Source organism: Schistocerca nitens, chromosome 7, assembly GCF_023898315.1.
Source record: "Schistocerca nitens isolate TAMUIC-IGC-003100 chromosome 7, iqSchNite1.1, whole genome shotgun sequence".
NCBI classification, from domain to species: domain Eukaryota; kingdom Metazoa; phylum Arthropoda; class Insecta; order Orthoptera; family Acrididae; genus Schistocerca; species Schistocerca nitens.
Window position 1 is genome coordinate 106,595,157 of NC_064620.1, and position 15,563 is coordinate 106,610,719.

Genomic DNA, 15,563 nt, shown 5'->3' on the forward strand with positions numbered 1-15,563 from the left:
TGCCTGTCAGCAACTCAACATCCACATCTACATCTACATACGCACCATACGGTGCGTGGCGGAGGGTACCTCGTACCGCAACTAGCATCTTCTCTCCCTGTTCCACTACCCAAACAGAACGAGGGAAAAACGACTGCCTATATGGCTCTGTACGAGCCCTAATCTCTCTTATCTTATCTTTGTGGTCTTTCCGCAAAATATAAGTTGGCGGCAGTAAAATTGTACTGCAGTCAGCCTCAAATGTTGGTTCTCTAAATTTCCTCAGTAGCGATTCACGAAAAGAACGCCTCCTTTCCTCTAGAGACTTCCACCCGAGTTCCTGAAGCATTTCTGTAACACTCGCGTGATGATCAACCCTACCAGTAACATCTCCACTAGATGGTGAGTAGCAATCCATCATTTTCGTAACTAAGTACAATGTTTATTATTTCAGAAGCAATTGCTATAATTGTTAATAAATTTACCCCATTGTGAGACAAGAGGTCAATGCCTTCATGGGAAAATGTTTGCAGTTGCCTACAGAACCATCATTGTACCCAGGCGTGAACCTCTTTGTCCAAAGGAAATAGATGACCATGAATGTCTTTCTTCAGGACTCCAGGTGTAAGGAAATCACATGAGAACAGGTCAGGACTCTATGGGGGTAGTGTAAGGGTTTCTCAGCCAAACTTATGTGTTTGTAAAGTACAACCTCGCTAATCTGCCCTCGGATGGTCCGACTCACTTTGTCCAACCCTCCCACTTCCAGTGTTTGTTTATGTAGGTAGGCAACTGCTCAGTCAGGTCTAGGCTTGTCAGTGACCTACCATCTGAGATATGCATCAGTAGGCAGTTGAATATTGCTAGGTGCGACAGTTAAGTCAGTTTTAGTATGAAATAGCTTGTTTCTAACTCCATCAATAAGTGTTGTCGTGCACCCAATTTGTTTAACAAATTAGTGACAATGTTTGTCTTGCATACTGAAGAGTGTAAAACTTAAGTAAGGCAGCAAATAAATGTTCACATGTGGCGCTCTCTTTACAGCCGGACGTTGAGCCCAGTGACCTAAATGAGTGGCTCAGTAAAGCTGACATTGACTGGATGATGAAAGTAGAATTAACTGATTACTAACTCACTGACACCCTAACAATTGATGAGAACAAAAAGAATAATGACAACAAGAAGACAGTGACCCTAAGCTTGAGTGCAACAGACAGATGCTTAAAATGGGTCTGATACAGCCCTTTAATACAGTAAACATAGTTCTACATCTATGCCAACAAACATTTAGTGAATTAGGAAATGGTAGACTACCGTGGCAAAATGAAGGTTGTCATCTGCTAAGAAAAAGAACACTTCATAGACTTTTTTTCAATCTGCTTAAGAACAGAACATTTTTTTACTGTGTGATTACTCATGTTTAACAAAGCTACGAACAAATCAGTTGGATGTCAGCGCAATACTGTAACAATGTATTTACAGAGTTAAAATTTCACTAACAGTAACAATTTCTTACCATACAATGGCTTTTGAGTGTGGTTTTTTTTATTATTATTTTAAAATAGAACAGTATTTTAGACAGTACTTCTAGTTGAAAATTAAAGTTGGATTTTACTGTATTGTGATGTTACAGGTCAAAGAGTTTTTCCGATAACATAGGGATGGGAGTAGGGAAGGCAAATGGTCGACTTTGGTCTATTGGGAGAATTTTAGGAAAGTGTGGTTGACATATTGGTCTATTGGGAGAATTTTAGGAAAAGTGTGGTTGACATATAAAGGAGGCCACGTATAGAACACTAGTTTGAGTCATTCAAAAGTCCTGTTGAGTTTTTGGGAGCCCCACCAGACTGGATTAAAGAAGACATTAAAGAAATTTGGAGGAAGGCCACTAGATTTGTTACCATCAGGTTTAATCAGCATGAAGATAAGAGAAATTAGGGCTCATAGGGAAGCATATAGACAATCATTTTTCCCTCGTTCTAACTGATCGTAGTACACAAAAGGAAATGAGTAGTAGAGGTACAAGGTTCCTGCCACAATGCACCGTATAGTAGCTTGGGGAGTATGTATGCTGATACAGATGTAGACTGATGCCCCCATACAGTAGCTCTAGAAATATGTATGAAGACATAGACGCAGACTGGTCGGAGACTAGCAGAAGCTAGACTATGGAATTACTGTCCCATGTGTAGGCTGTTAACACCACGAGAAACGACTGCATTTGGAGTGATGCTGTGATCGGGAAACAAGGACTGCTGATGTATCATGTCGCATGGCATTCAGTGATTAATTGCAGTTCTGTACTACCAGATAACCAGTGTCAAGAAGTATGGCAGCGACTTGGAGAGAGGTCCCGTTCTTCTACAGTTCTGATGAGACAGAATGGTATTGCTCCTGGCACCATGGCGTGGCGAATCACTGGGTACAGCTTCAGTCACCTGGTACTGATTGAGTGTGGGTTAGGGACCCTAAACAGTAAGCTTATCAGCGGTCAGTGATTGAGGGAACTCTTGACAGCACAGCAGTTCATCACAGACATCCTATATCTTCAAGTGTTCTCTCTCATGTGACAGTTTCATGGTGCCATTTTCAGAAGGACAATGCTCATTCATTCACAGTATGAGTCTCTACGAACTGTCTACATGATGTTGAGGTACTCCCATGCTCATCAACATCCAAAGATCTGTCCCTGATAGAATATGGGTGGTACCTTCCCAACCAAATCGGTGCATGTCTCCAGGTTAGAGGCAGATTAAAGTTGTACTGATAAATGTGTGGTGTCACCGCCAGACACCACACTTGGTAGGTGGTAGCCTTTAAATCGGCCGTGGTCCGTTAGTATACGTCGGACCCGCGTGTCGCCACTATCAGTGATTGCAGACCGAGCGCCGCCACACGGCAGGTCTAGAGAGACTTCCTAGCACTCGTCCCAGTTGTACAGCCAACTTTGCTAGCGATGGTTCACTGACAAATTACGCTCTCATTTGCCGAGACGATAGTTAGCATAGCCTTCAGCTACGTCATTTGCTACGACCTAGCAAGGCGCCATTACCAGTTACTATTGATGCTGTAAAACATGTACCGTCAAGAGCGATGTTCACCAATGATGAATTAAAGTTAAGTATTCCAGCAGCTAGGTACTTTTTTTGCTACTATAATTCCTTGTCCTGTTCCAGACCTCACGCCAGTCTGCGTGAGCTTAAACGCGTGCTTTTCGGCTTCCTCCTAGTGGATTGGCTGTCTTGCCAGTCCACAACAAAATGGACTCTTACTTCGAAGTTCTTTGTAAATTTGACTCACTGAAATATCACATATCCTCTCAGCCCATGAAGTTTCACTGTGTTTCTCCTTCCCTTCAGCGCACTTCACACTCTTGTCAGGCATTGTAATTACAGAGATACACACAAGAGAAAGCAGGCCCAAGTTTATGATTAGTTGTGTTACAACCGGCTGTGGTAACATATAAGTACATAGATGAAAAAGTCACTTAAAAGACAGAAACATGGACCTCTCCTATGAATAAATAAATATGGCTAATCTAATAACTCACCAGATCCTTCTGAATGAACCACTTTTTTCTCATCAGATGAATTCAACAAGTTTTTCAGTTCCTCCAGATCCACAACCTCTGCTTTCTGCTCTACATTTCCTTTGAATTTTCCTAGAAATTTAATCAATGTCGTAGTTAACAGCTCTGCTTGAAAGCAGAAATAAACAATTCAACATTAAAAAGTAAAAATATTAGTGCATGTTGCATCATTTCACAAATTTGAACACTTACTGAGAAAAACCTTCATATCCCCCCCACCCCCCGCCCAATGATTTGTTGGCTTACTTAATACAAATTATGACTGATTATATATTATTCTAAACATGTTAAAAATACAGCTGGGATAATAGTGAAGACTAACTAGTATTGTGTAGGTTTACCAACATTAAATGAAAAGTTGTCCAAGTCGCTTATGCCAACTTTTAATGCACATAAATATGGAATGTGTACCAGTTTTGGTTGCTCGTGAATTAGAAATAAGTTCCAGATAAAATGGATAATTTATTTATTTTTGCTGCTTACCTTTATGAATGACCATCTTTTCCAGTTTTCTCTTTGCCTCAGCTAATGAGACAATTTTTTCATCAATAGACGCTGTTGTTACTAGCCTATAAACAACAACTGGCTTTGTTTGTCCTATGCGGTGGCATCTGTCTTGGGCCTGTAGGTCAACTTGTGGGTTCTATAAACAACATTATTCATCAGATGATTGCAGCCCATCATCGTTTATTACACTAACATTATTAAATGACAGATTTGTAATATCTTAAACTAAATAAACATCAAATGGTTCAAATGGCTCTGAGCACTATGGGACTTAACTTCTGAGGTCATCAGTCCCCTAGAACTTAGAACTACTTAAACCGAACTAACCTAAGGACATCACACACATCCATGCCCGAGGCAGGATTCGAACCTGCGACCGTAGCAGTCGCGCGGTTCCGGACTGTGCACCTAGAACCGCTAGACCACCGCGGCCGGCAAATAAACATCAAGTGAATAAATGGAGGATTCTGAGCTTAACAGTAGAAGAATGAAGAAACATACTGAACTTAACTTTACATGTGCAGGTAACATTACACTACTCCATATAGACCATAAGAATAGCAGCATCACGGGATGCAACCTGAGCCACCCTCTGAGCCACCCTATTACACATGGTACCTAGAAATTTGCAGCCATACTTTTCAATGTACAATATGAAGCCTGTTCAAAAAATTCTGGAACTTTATCTACATATTTTTTTGTAGCTTACCTTTTACTAACTGCGCATGGTCTCCTTTGAAAACTCTCTTCCACAGTTGATACACTGCTCCAAACGCCATTTCCACTTCCAGAAGCAGTCTTGATATGCCTCTTCTTGGGTCATGCGATATGCCTTCTGTGAATTTTATTTTATCTCGTCTATTATTGCTAATCTTCATCCTTTCAATGTGGTTTTCAACTTCGGAAATAAAAGAAAAGTCCGCAGGGTCCAGGTCACGAGAGTACGAAGGATGCGGCAGCACAGGCATTTTGCGTTTTGGGCAATAGTACGCACCAATGGGGATGAATGTGGGGGTGCGTTATCGTGATGGGAGAGCCATGAACTGTCCCACCACATTTCAGGCCGTTTCTCTCTCACAGGATTTCATGCCACGATCCAACTGAAATGCTACATTCTTCTGCAATATCTTGGATAGTCAGTCTTTGATTGGCACGCACAATTTCGTTGACGTTCCTTCCATGGGCAACACCAGTAAATATCGAAGGGCGCCCTGAAGAAGGGTCATTCTTAACTTCCGTCCAGTCATTTTTTATACATGTGAACCATTCATAACACCAGGTATAACTTACACACTCTTCACCATAGGCATCCTGCATCTTTTCATGTGTCTCTAAAGGTTTTCTTAAGGTTCACGCAAAATTTAATGCAGACACATTGCTCCTCTAACTCTGCCATCTCGATATTCGCAAACTGTGCAACACAACGTTCTACTCAATACAGCACTGAACAATAACGGACATACAACAATGAAACTTCCAGTAGTTACACATTAAACACAGGTATGTGCAGGAATGCCAATCGCATTTTGCTCCAACACACCAATGGCGCAAAATTACGAATGTTACAGAATCTTTTGAACAGACATCATATGGCAATGCATTTTGAGACAATACTTTTTATCAAAATGTAACATAGTCAATCCTTTGCAAGGAAACACCAGTTAAATGAGCTGTGCAAAAAACGCAGGATGAAGAAAAGCTTTATTTTTATCTCATGTCTTTCACACTTTTCATTTAAGTTTGTTGTTACTCCCACAAATGATTTCAATAGAAGAACCCTTTATTTTCAGAAGGTGTATTGTTGAACACTTTTAGTGTTAACTTAGAGCTCCAAATGAATGTATTTTTGCACTGATTCTTACCTCTCAATCCGGAATACATGCAAAATTCTACAATACATACTTGGATGAAATCACAACTAAAACAATAAACTGAGATCACCGCCATGAAACATTATAAAACCTACTAAACTAAACTGTGTAATGAAAAGTTATGAAGTAGTCCAGAAGTATGTGCATTATGTCTGAGATTAGCACCTCTGACAATAAAATTAAAACAATTTGGAATATTGTTAAAAGGGAAACACTGTATTTCTATCAAACTCAATGAAAAATTTGTTAACAAAAGTTCAGAAGTAGAACCTTTAATAATCTTTTTTAAGTGTTGCAGAGAAAACAGGATCCAGCTATTCAATGGAAAACACAAGGCTGTATACAGAAGAGGCAATACCTATGCAGTTTGCTAGAACTGAAATTCAATTCACCTCTCCAACTGAAATTAGGAAAATAATAAATCACTCAAAAGTAAATGGAATTGATGGCATTTCCAACAGAGGTCTAAAAGCTTGTTCCCAACAGATAAGTAGGATCCTCAGTCACATATGTAGCAGCTCACTGAAACAGGGCACTTTTCAAGACAAACTGAAATATGCTATTGTGAAACCACTAAGGGGTGGGGGTGGGGGAATAGGTCTGATGCTAACTACCACCCTATCTCACTTCTGACAGCTTTATCCAAAATTCTTCAAAAAGTAATGTATTCAAGAGTGGCTTCACATATTTGTAAAAAAGATGTACTAACAAAATGTCAATTTGGTTTTCAGAAAGGCTTTTCAACAGAAAAGGCTGTATATGCTTCCCTTGATCGAATATGAAATGCTCCAAATAACCGAACCGCACCCATTGTGACATTTTGTGATTTCTCAATGGCTTGTGACTGTGTAAATCATGAAAATCTTCTACATAAGCTTAAATATTGTGGTTTGAGTGGGGCAGTGCACAAACGGTTTAGTTCATACTTAACTGGAAAAATGCAGAAGGTTGAAATTAACAGTACATATAGTCTGTAAAAATCAGTAGAGTCCTATGACTGAGGAGTCCCACAGTGTTCAGTCTTAGGTCCCTTATTGTTCTTAATATATCTGAACGACTTGCCACTCTATATTCATGAAGATGCAAAGCTAGCTCTTTTGGCTGATGATGCAAGTGTAGTAATCACACCCAACGAACCAGAATCAGCAAAGGAAATTTTAAATAATGTCTTTCTGAAAATTATTAAGTGGTTCTCTGGAAATGGACTCTCACAAAATTTTGAGAAAACAGTACATACCATTCCATACAATAATGGCATAACATTGATAAATACAGACTATGAACAGAAGTCTGTTGCTAAGGCAGGATATTCAAAATTTCTGGGTGTGTGCATTGCTAAGAAAATGAATTGGAAGAAACACACTGATGATCTGCTGAATCAGTTAGGTTCAGCTACCTACGCTATTAGGGTTATTGCAAATTTTGGTGATAAACATATCAGTGAATTGGCCCACTATGCCCACTGTCATTCACTGCTTTCACATGGCATCATATTTTGGGGTAGTACATCATTAAGAGAAAAATAATTCATTGCACAACAGAGAGCAATCAAAATACGAGGTGCATTCAAGTTCTAAGGCCTCCGATTTTTTTTCTAATTAACTACTCACCCGAAATCGATGAAACTGGCTTTACTTCTCGACGTAATCACCCTGCAGACGTAAACATTTTTCACAACGCTGACGCCATGATTTCATGGCACGGCAAAGGCTTCTTTAGGAGTCTGTTTTGACCACTGGAAAATCGCAGAGGCAATAGCAGCACGGCTGGTGAATGTGCGGCCACGGAGAGCGTCTTTCATTGTTGAAAAAGCCAAACGTCACTAGGAGCCAGGTCAGGTGAGTAGGGAGCATGAGGAATCACTTCAAAGTTGTTATCACGAAGAAACTGTTGCGTAACGTTAGCTCGATGTGCGGATGCGTTGTCTTGGTGAAACAGCACATGCGCAGCCCTTCCTGGACATTTTTGTTGCAGTGCAGGAAGGAATTTGTTCTTCAAAACATTTTCGTAGGATGCACCTGTTACCGTAGTGCCCTTTGGAACGCAATGGGTAAGGATTACGCCCTCGCTGTCCCAGAACATGGACACCATCATTTTTTCAGCACTGGCGGTTACCCGAAATTTTTTGGTGGCGGTGAATCTGTGTGCTTCCATTGAGCTGATTGGCACTTTGTTTCTGGATTGAAAAATGGCATCCACATCCCATCCATTGTCACAACCGACGGAAAGAAAGTTCCATTCATGCTGTCGTTGGGCGTCAACATTGCTTGGCAACATGCCACACGGGCAGCCATGTGGTCGTCCGTCAGCATTCGTGGCACCCACCTGGATGACACTTCGCGTTTTCAGGTCATGCAGGATTGTGTGCACAGAACCCACAGAAACGCCAACTCTGGAGGCGATCTGTTCAACAGTCATTCGGCAATCCCCCAGAACAATTATCTCCACTTTCTCAATCATGTCGTCAGACCGGCTTGTGCGAGCCCGAGGTTGTTTCGGTTTGTTGTCACACAATGTTCTGCCTTCATTAAACAGTCGCACCCACGAACGCACTTTCGACACATCCATAACTCCATCACCACATGTCTCCTTCAACTGTCGATGAATTTCAATTGGTTTCACACCACGCAAATTAAGAAAACGAATGATTGCACGCTGTTCAAGTAAGGAAAACGTCGCCATTTTAAGTATTTAAAACAGTTCTCATTCTCGCCGCTGGCAGTAAAATTCCATCTGCCGTACGGTGCTGCCATCTCTGGGACGTATTGACAATAAACGCGACCACATTTTAAAACAATGCGCATGTTTCTATCTCTTTCCAGTCCAGAGAAAAAAAATCGGAGGCCTTAGAACTTTAATGCACCTCGTGCATTCTCTTCCATTTCCATAATATTGTCCTCAAGTACATCGCCCTTGTATAGACCCTCTATATACTCCTTCCACCTTTCTGCTTTCCATCTGAGCTCTTGATATTCATACACGTGGTTCTCTTTTCTCCAAAGGTCTCTCTAATTTTCCTGTAGGCAGTATCTATCTTACTCCTAGTGAGATAAGCCTCTACATCCTTACATTTGTCCTCTAGCCATCCCTGCTTAGCCATTTTGCACTTCCTGTCGATCTCATTTCTGAAGTGTTTGTATTCCTTTTTACCTGCTTCATTTACCGCATTTTCGTATTTCTCCTTTCATCAATTAAATTCCATATTTCTTCTTTTACCCATGGATTTCTACTAGCCCTCATCTTTTTTCCTACTTGATCCTCTACAGCCTTCACTACTTCGTCCCTCAAAGCTACCCATTCTTCTTCCACTGTATTTTCTTCCCCCATTCCTGTCAATTGTTCCTGTGGTGTCACCGCCAGACACCACACTTGGTAGGTGGTAGCCTTTAAATCGGCCACGGTCCGATAGTATACATCGGACTCACGTGTCGCCACTATCAGTGATTGCAGACCGAGCACTGTCACACGGCAGGTCTAGAGAGACTTCCTAGCACTCGTCCCAGTTGTACAACCGACTTTGCTAGCAATGGTTCACTGACAAAATACGCTCTCATTTGCCGAGACGATAGTTAGCATAGCCATCAGCTACGTCATTTGCTACGACCTAGCAAGGCGCCATTACCACTTACTACTGATACTGAATCATGTACAGTCAAGAGCGACGCTCATCATTAATGGATTAAAGTTAAGTATTCCACCAGCTATGCCCGTTTTTCTAAAGTCTAATTTCCTTGTCCTGTTCCAGACCCCACGCCAGCCTGCGTGAGCTAAAACGCGTGCCTTTAGGCTTCCTCTAATAATACGGTGTTGGCTCTCCTGCCAACCCACAACATTGGCGACGAGGATGGGATCTTGTGACCTGGCAAATATTTTTCAAAGTTGGACCTAGCAGATGCGTACTTGCAAATACCGGTGGACGAAGAATCCCAGCACGTTTTTGTGGTTAACACGCATCTTGGTTTGTATCGATTCAAACGACTGCCATTCGGGTGTGCATCTGCCCCTGCATTGTTTCAGAAATATCTACAAACTGTTCGTGGGTCGGTCCCTACAGCAGCAAACTATCTGGACGATATTGTGATCTCCGGAAAGACTGAAGAAGAACTTTTAGCCAATCTCAGAACATTATTTCAGGTCTTGCGACAAAATGGTCATCGCTTGTGGAAGGACAAATGTGTGTTTTTTGCTCGTGACTTACCCTATCTGGGACATGTACTCAATGCCCAAGGCATACATCCCAGTCCAGAGCACCTCCGTGCCATACAAGACTTGCCTTCGCCGCAGAACTTGAAGCAGCTACAGAGTGTGCTGGGCAAAACTCACTATTACCATCGCTATGTTCCCCACGCCTCTTCCATTTCAGCTCCGCTTCATCGCTTACGCCGTGAAGGTGTTCCGTTCGTCTGGACGACGGAATGCGAATGCGCCTTTCGCCAGTTGAAATCGGCGTTGCTTTCCAATACTTGCCTTACGCCATTCGATCCCCGGAAGCCGCTTTTGTTGATGGAGGATGCATCGGATTTCGGGAGCGGTGCTGTGCTTGGGCACAAAGACGGTTCGCACGATCGCCGTATTGCCTTTGCGTCCACAAATTGCTCTCGTCTGCTCAAAGAAATTATTCACAGACCGAGAAAGAAGCATTGGCTCTCGTATTTGGTGTTACAAAGTTTCATGATTTCTCGTATGGTCGTCACTTTACCATCATCACAGACCACAAACATTTGACATCGCTTTTTCATCCGACCAAGCCTGTACCTCCACGTACAGCACAGAAATTCATTCGCTGGTCTATTTTCCTCTCGCAGTACCGCTACGGTATCTTGTATCGGTCCACTGCTCAGCACGGAAACGCCAATGTGTTGTCCCGTTTGCCTGTTGCTGAGGATAGAGCATTCGATTCCTCCGAACTTGCTTGCATGTTCATTGATTCGGAAACCAATGACATGGTCGAATCATTTCCAATTGATTTTCGTCGTGTAGCTACAGCCATAGCTGCCGACCCCGTCCTTGCTACCGTTCTGCATTTTGTTGCTACGCAATGGCCCTTGTCAAAGTCACGGATCGAGGATCCATTGGTTCGCCAATTTTTTGCTCACAAGGAGAGACTTCTTGTATGACGTGGTGTTTTGCTGTTGCGTTCTGATAATGATCAGTCCAGGGTCGTGGTCCCACTTTCATTACAGTCCTCTGTCTTACAGCTTCTCCACCAAGGACATTGGGGTATAGTGAGAACGAAACAACTTGCTTGTCAGCACTGTACTTGGTTCGGAATCGATGCCGCAATTACGAATATGTGCTCTTCTTGCATGGTGTGTGCCGAACAACAATCAGCACCACCGCGGAAATTCTTTGCATGGCCAAAAGCCACTTCTCCTTGGAAACGCCTACACATCGATTTTGCTGGTCCATTCTGGAATGCTCGATGTTTGATTGTGGTAGATTCATTCAGTAATTTTCCTTTTGTTGTCCGGATGTCTTCCACGGCGTCATCTGCCACCATCCAAGCGTTATCTGCTATCTTTTGCATTGAAGGTCTTCCACAGACTATTGTTTCCGACAATGGCCCACAATTCATGTCCGCAGAATTTCAGTCATTCTGCAAGGCCAATGGTATTCAACATCTGACGTCCGCGCCGTTTTCTCCACAGTCAAACGGTGCCGCTGAACGATTGGTCAGGACTTTCAAGTCACAGAAGTTGAAGTTGAAAGAGTCACATTCTTGGGAGGACGCGTTATTGCTCTTTTTGTCCTCGTATCGCTCTCAGCCCCAAGATGGTCGCTTGCCGGCTGAGTTGCTCCACGGTCGCCCTCATCAAACCTTATTGTCTTTGCTACATCCGCCACATCAGGATCCTGTGGAGCGGCAGACACCTGCTTTTGCTCCAGGCGACGTTGTCTACTACCGCAACTATCGAGGTTCACGGCGTTGGCTCGAAGGGGCATTCTTCGCTGCCTCGGCCGCGCTATGTATCTGGTTTTGGGGGCCTCTGGTGAGGTGCGTCGGCATCTCAATCAGCTGCGCCTCTGTCGTCGCACGGGATCTGCAGCTCCCCGTCTGCTTTCAGCGACGGTGCCGTCCGGTCAGCGGCCTGGGGACCCATCTACTGGCTCGCCTCAGCCCCAGGTGTTACCGCCGTTGCCCCATGGCGACGCGACACGCCGCCGCCACTGCCTGTGCTCCCGCCGGCTACGCCCGCAGTGGACGCATCGCTGCAACCGCCGGGCGCCTCCCTGAGTCACGCGCCGCCGATCGCTTCCCGTGACCAGTTGTCCTCCGACATGGAACTCTTGCCCACTCCGGACCATATGTCGTCTTCGCCAGTCGGGTGCTCCGGCCTGATGGAGGTCGACCCTTCAGCCCCTCCTGTCTCTCTACGGGCGCATACACCACATGTTGGCGTGCACCCTGGAGCAGGTTTTCAGGCGTCAACACGGGGTCCTCCCCACGGCGGGCGGAAGCCTTATGCCACAACCGTGCGCCGATTTGCGGGGGAGGAATGTGGTGTCACCGCCAGACACCACACTTGCTAGGTGGTAGCCTTTAAATCGGCTGCGGTCCGTTAGTATACGTCAGACCCGCGTGTCGCCACTATCGGTGATTGCAGACCGAGCGCCGCCACACGGCAGGTCTAGAGAGACTTCCTAGCACCCGTCCCAGTTGTACAACCGACTTTGCTAGCGATGGTTCACTGACAAAATACACTCTCATTTGCCGAGACGATAGTTAGCATAGCCATCAGTTACGTCATTTGCTACGACCTAGCAAGGCGCCATTACCAGTTACTATTGATACTGAATCATGTACAGTCAAGAGCGACACTCATCATTAATCCATTAAAGTTAAGTATTCCACCAGCTATGCCCGTTTTTCTAAAGTCTAATTTCCTTTTCCTGTTCCAGACCTCACGCCAGCCTGTGTGAGCTAAAACGCGTGCCTTTCGGCTTCCTCTAATAATACGGTGTTGGCTCTCCTGCCAACCCACAACAGTTCCCTTATGCTCCCTGCAACACTGTACAACCTCTGGTTTAGCCAGTTTATCCAGGTCCTGTCTCCTTAAATTCCCACCTCTGAAAGCTGAAGTTGGGACACCTAACAACTGCGGCAGTGTACCTGGAAGAGCTGGCTGGTGAGGAAAACCAGGACAAATGAAGTCACCATTACCGAACAGTTACAACTTGGTACTACAAGGCTGTTGAACTTTCCAGGCTGAAGTGTTGGCACAGGGGAAAACCCTAGCCAGCCTGGCTCACACACATCCCACCTAATTTAGACCCTCACTCAACATTCACTATGTGCAGCAGTATTCTGGTGTGTGTGATAAGCCGTGTGACACAGTCTATGCCAGGTGATAACTAGAGACAGACACTTGCAGTACAGGATGAAGCAGCCACCTCCCATCCACAGACTATACCACTAGTACCTGCAGGCTTCCGCCTGTGCTAAATTCCTGAACTAAATTCGTTATGCAATCAACTTGGTACTGTCAAACAGATGGGTCAGCCGCTGGGTGACTTCCTTCTGCTGGTAAAAGTCTTCCTGGTGAGTCACAGCCTGGGGCAGCTAGTTTCCCAGCTACACTGTCGCTATTCTCTGTTCTGTGTGGGCCTACACTTTTGTCGAACATCACGTGGGGGAGCGGGAAAGGATGGGCAGCACACGCCATCATCTTCAATCTTCATCTTTGGGCACCAGGGTTTGAAGACCTTATCTCACAGTACATTGTACCCTGAGGCCAAAAGTGGCTGAGCAATGAGGAGCCTCTGTCTTCACTCACCAGAAGCACACCGCCCTGTGACAGGTCTTGGCATCGCACTGATGCCAGCAGCTGCCAGCACCAGCTTGTGCTGCTTTCCTTGTGGACAATTGCTAAAATTGGCATGCCACACAACCGTGGCAGACAACACCACATAGGACAATAACCTTTTCTCCAGCTACCACCCTATCCGTGCAGGGTGGAGAAAAATTGTCACGTGAAATTTTAACCTCGGATAGCTGATGCCAGGAGGAACCAAAACTACTAATGTTGTGTAGGTTGACAATGCATAATTTTTAAATTACAGACACTTGGTGCCACACACTCCGATTGACCGTGGGATTGTGCTGTTGCCAGATGCTCTGGACAACACATGACCACGAATGCTTTGCTTGCCGGAGATCGCAGTGAATCCGAGTCAGCCCGCATGCTCGGTGGTAGCGCGCTAGCCTTCCACTCTGGGGGCGAATCCGCCGGAATCTGAACACATCCACTGTAATTTCATTATAAGATGTACCAAGAACTAACTCGTCAACAGCTGTTAGTTACCGTACAGACTGTCTTTAACAAATTGTGTTGGCCCTAAAAAGGGCCTTTTTTGTAGCTAGGACATTGTTTACTTAAGGGGAATTAAAACGGGAATTTTTTTTTCCCCCACATTTTCAGGTTTTTACCTGATTATAAAATTTGCAATTTTCTGAATAAAATGATAAATATATATCACTTATAAACTCAAATGGGAATAATTTTATTTGTTTTAAATATAATCTACTTCAGTTGAAAATGTTGAAGTTTTTACATGCATTACTTGAAGATCTAATAAAATCGTTCATTTTTTATACAGAAGGCTGTGGATTGCTGTGTTATAAAAGTTCAATTACATGTTTGTATTGGTAGCACTGTCAAAAACAGTATCGCATTGTTTCATAGTATAAACACGTGTTGTATGTGTTGTAAGTGCTAACCTTTTTTTCCAAGGAAAAGTGATGAATAGACTGGTAAATCTCTCAAAAAGTAAAGTATGACACCAAAATGAAGTGTTTTTAAGAAACATGGGTTTCATGGTAATAGATTTTCAAATAAGGGGAAACACTGTGTTCAACATGTGACGTGCGAAGTTACAGACAATGAAATACATGCAAACTTATCAGTATGTAGAGAAACACCCATTAGTGCTTCGAAGATTAAAATAAAATGTTGTGATACACAGTTTTCTCAAAACGAAAGTGATGTAAATGATAAGTTACGTTATATTATCATAGATTTACAGATCCTAATAAGGGTGTTCCGCAGCTCGTGGTCTCGTGGTAGCGTTCTCGCTTCCCGAACACGGGGTCCCGGGTTCAATTCCCGGCGGGATCAGGGATTTTTACCTGCCTCAAGATGACTGGGTGGTGTTGTGTCGTCTTCATCATCATCATTCATCCCCATTATGGTCGGAGGAAGGCAAGGGCAAACCACCTCCACTAGTACCTTGCCTAGTATGGCGATGCGGGTCTCCCGCATCGTCCCCTACGCTCTGTTATGGAGTATTGGACTTCATCGTCATCATCAACAAGGGTATTAGGTGAATGTGTATATTTTAAAATATGTGGAGGGCCAGTTAATTTACATGAAGACATTGAGGTATGAAATGGACTAGCCAGAAAACTTATCATTAATTGTGCCAGTTGTAATTATACTCATTCATTTTGGAATTCTGATAAGTGTAAAGATAATTATTTTGAAGTAAATGTTAGCTGGTTTTAGGGGTTGAGAGCTATTGGAAAAGGACACACTGCAGCAGAAACAATGTGTGCCGTGATGAATATGCTACGTCCACCTTGCAAAATCGATAAGTATGCAGGATTTATTGGAGCTGCT

General features: G+C 43.7%; 1 protein-coding gene across 3 annotated transcripts in view; it reads right to left on the reverse strand.

Annotated features, from left to right (window-relative positions):
• LOC126194995 (lymphoid-specific helicase-like) overlaps nucleotides 1-15,563 on the reverse strand; it is a 152,230-nt gene that overhangs the window by 13,493 nt on the left and 123,174 nt on the right. For all 3 annotated transcript variants that reach the window (XM_049933414.1, XM_049933412.1, XM_049933413.1), the window contains 2 exons: nucleotides 4,052-4,211; nucleotides 3,530-3,640 (listed from right to left, as the gene is read on the reverse strand). In XM_049933414.1, coding sequence (XP_049789371.1) covers nucleotides 3,530-3,640; nucleotides 4,052-4,211 — 271 coding nt within the window. The remainder of the gene's footprint in view (nucleotides 1-3,529; nucleotides 3,641-4,051; nucleotides 4,212-15,563) is intronic.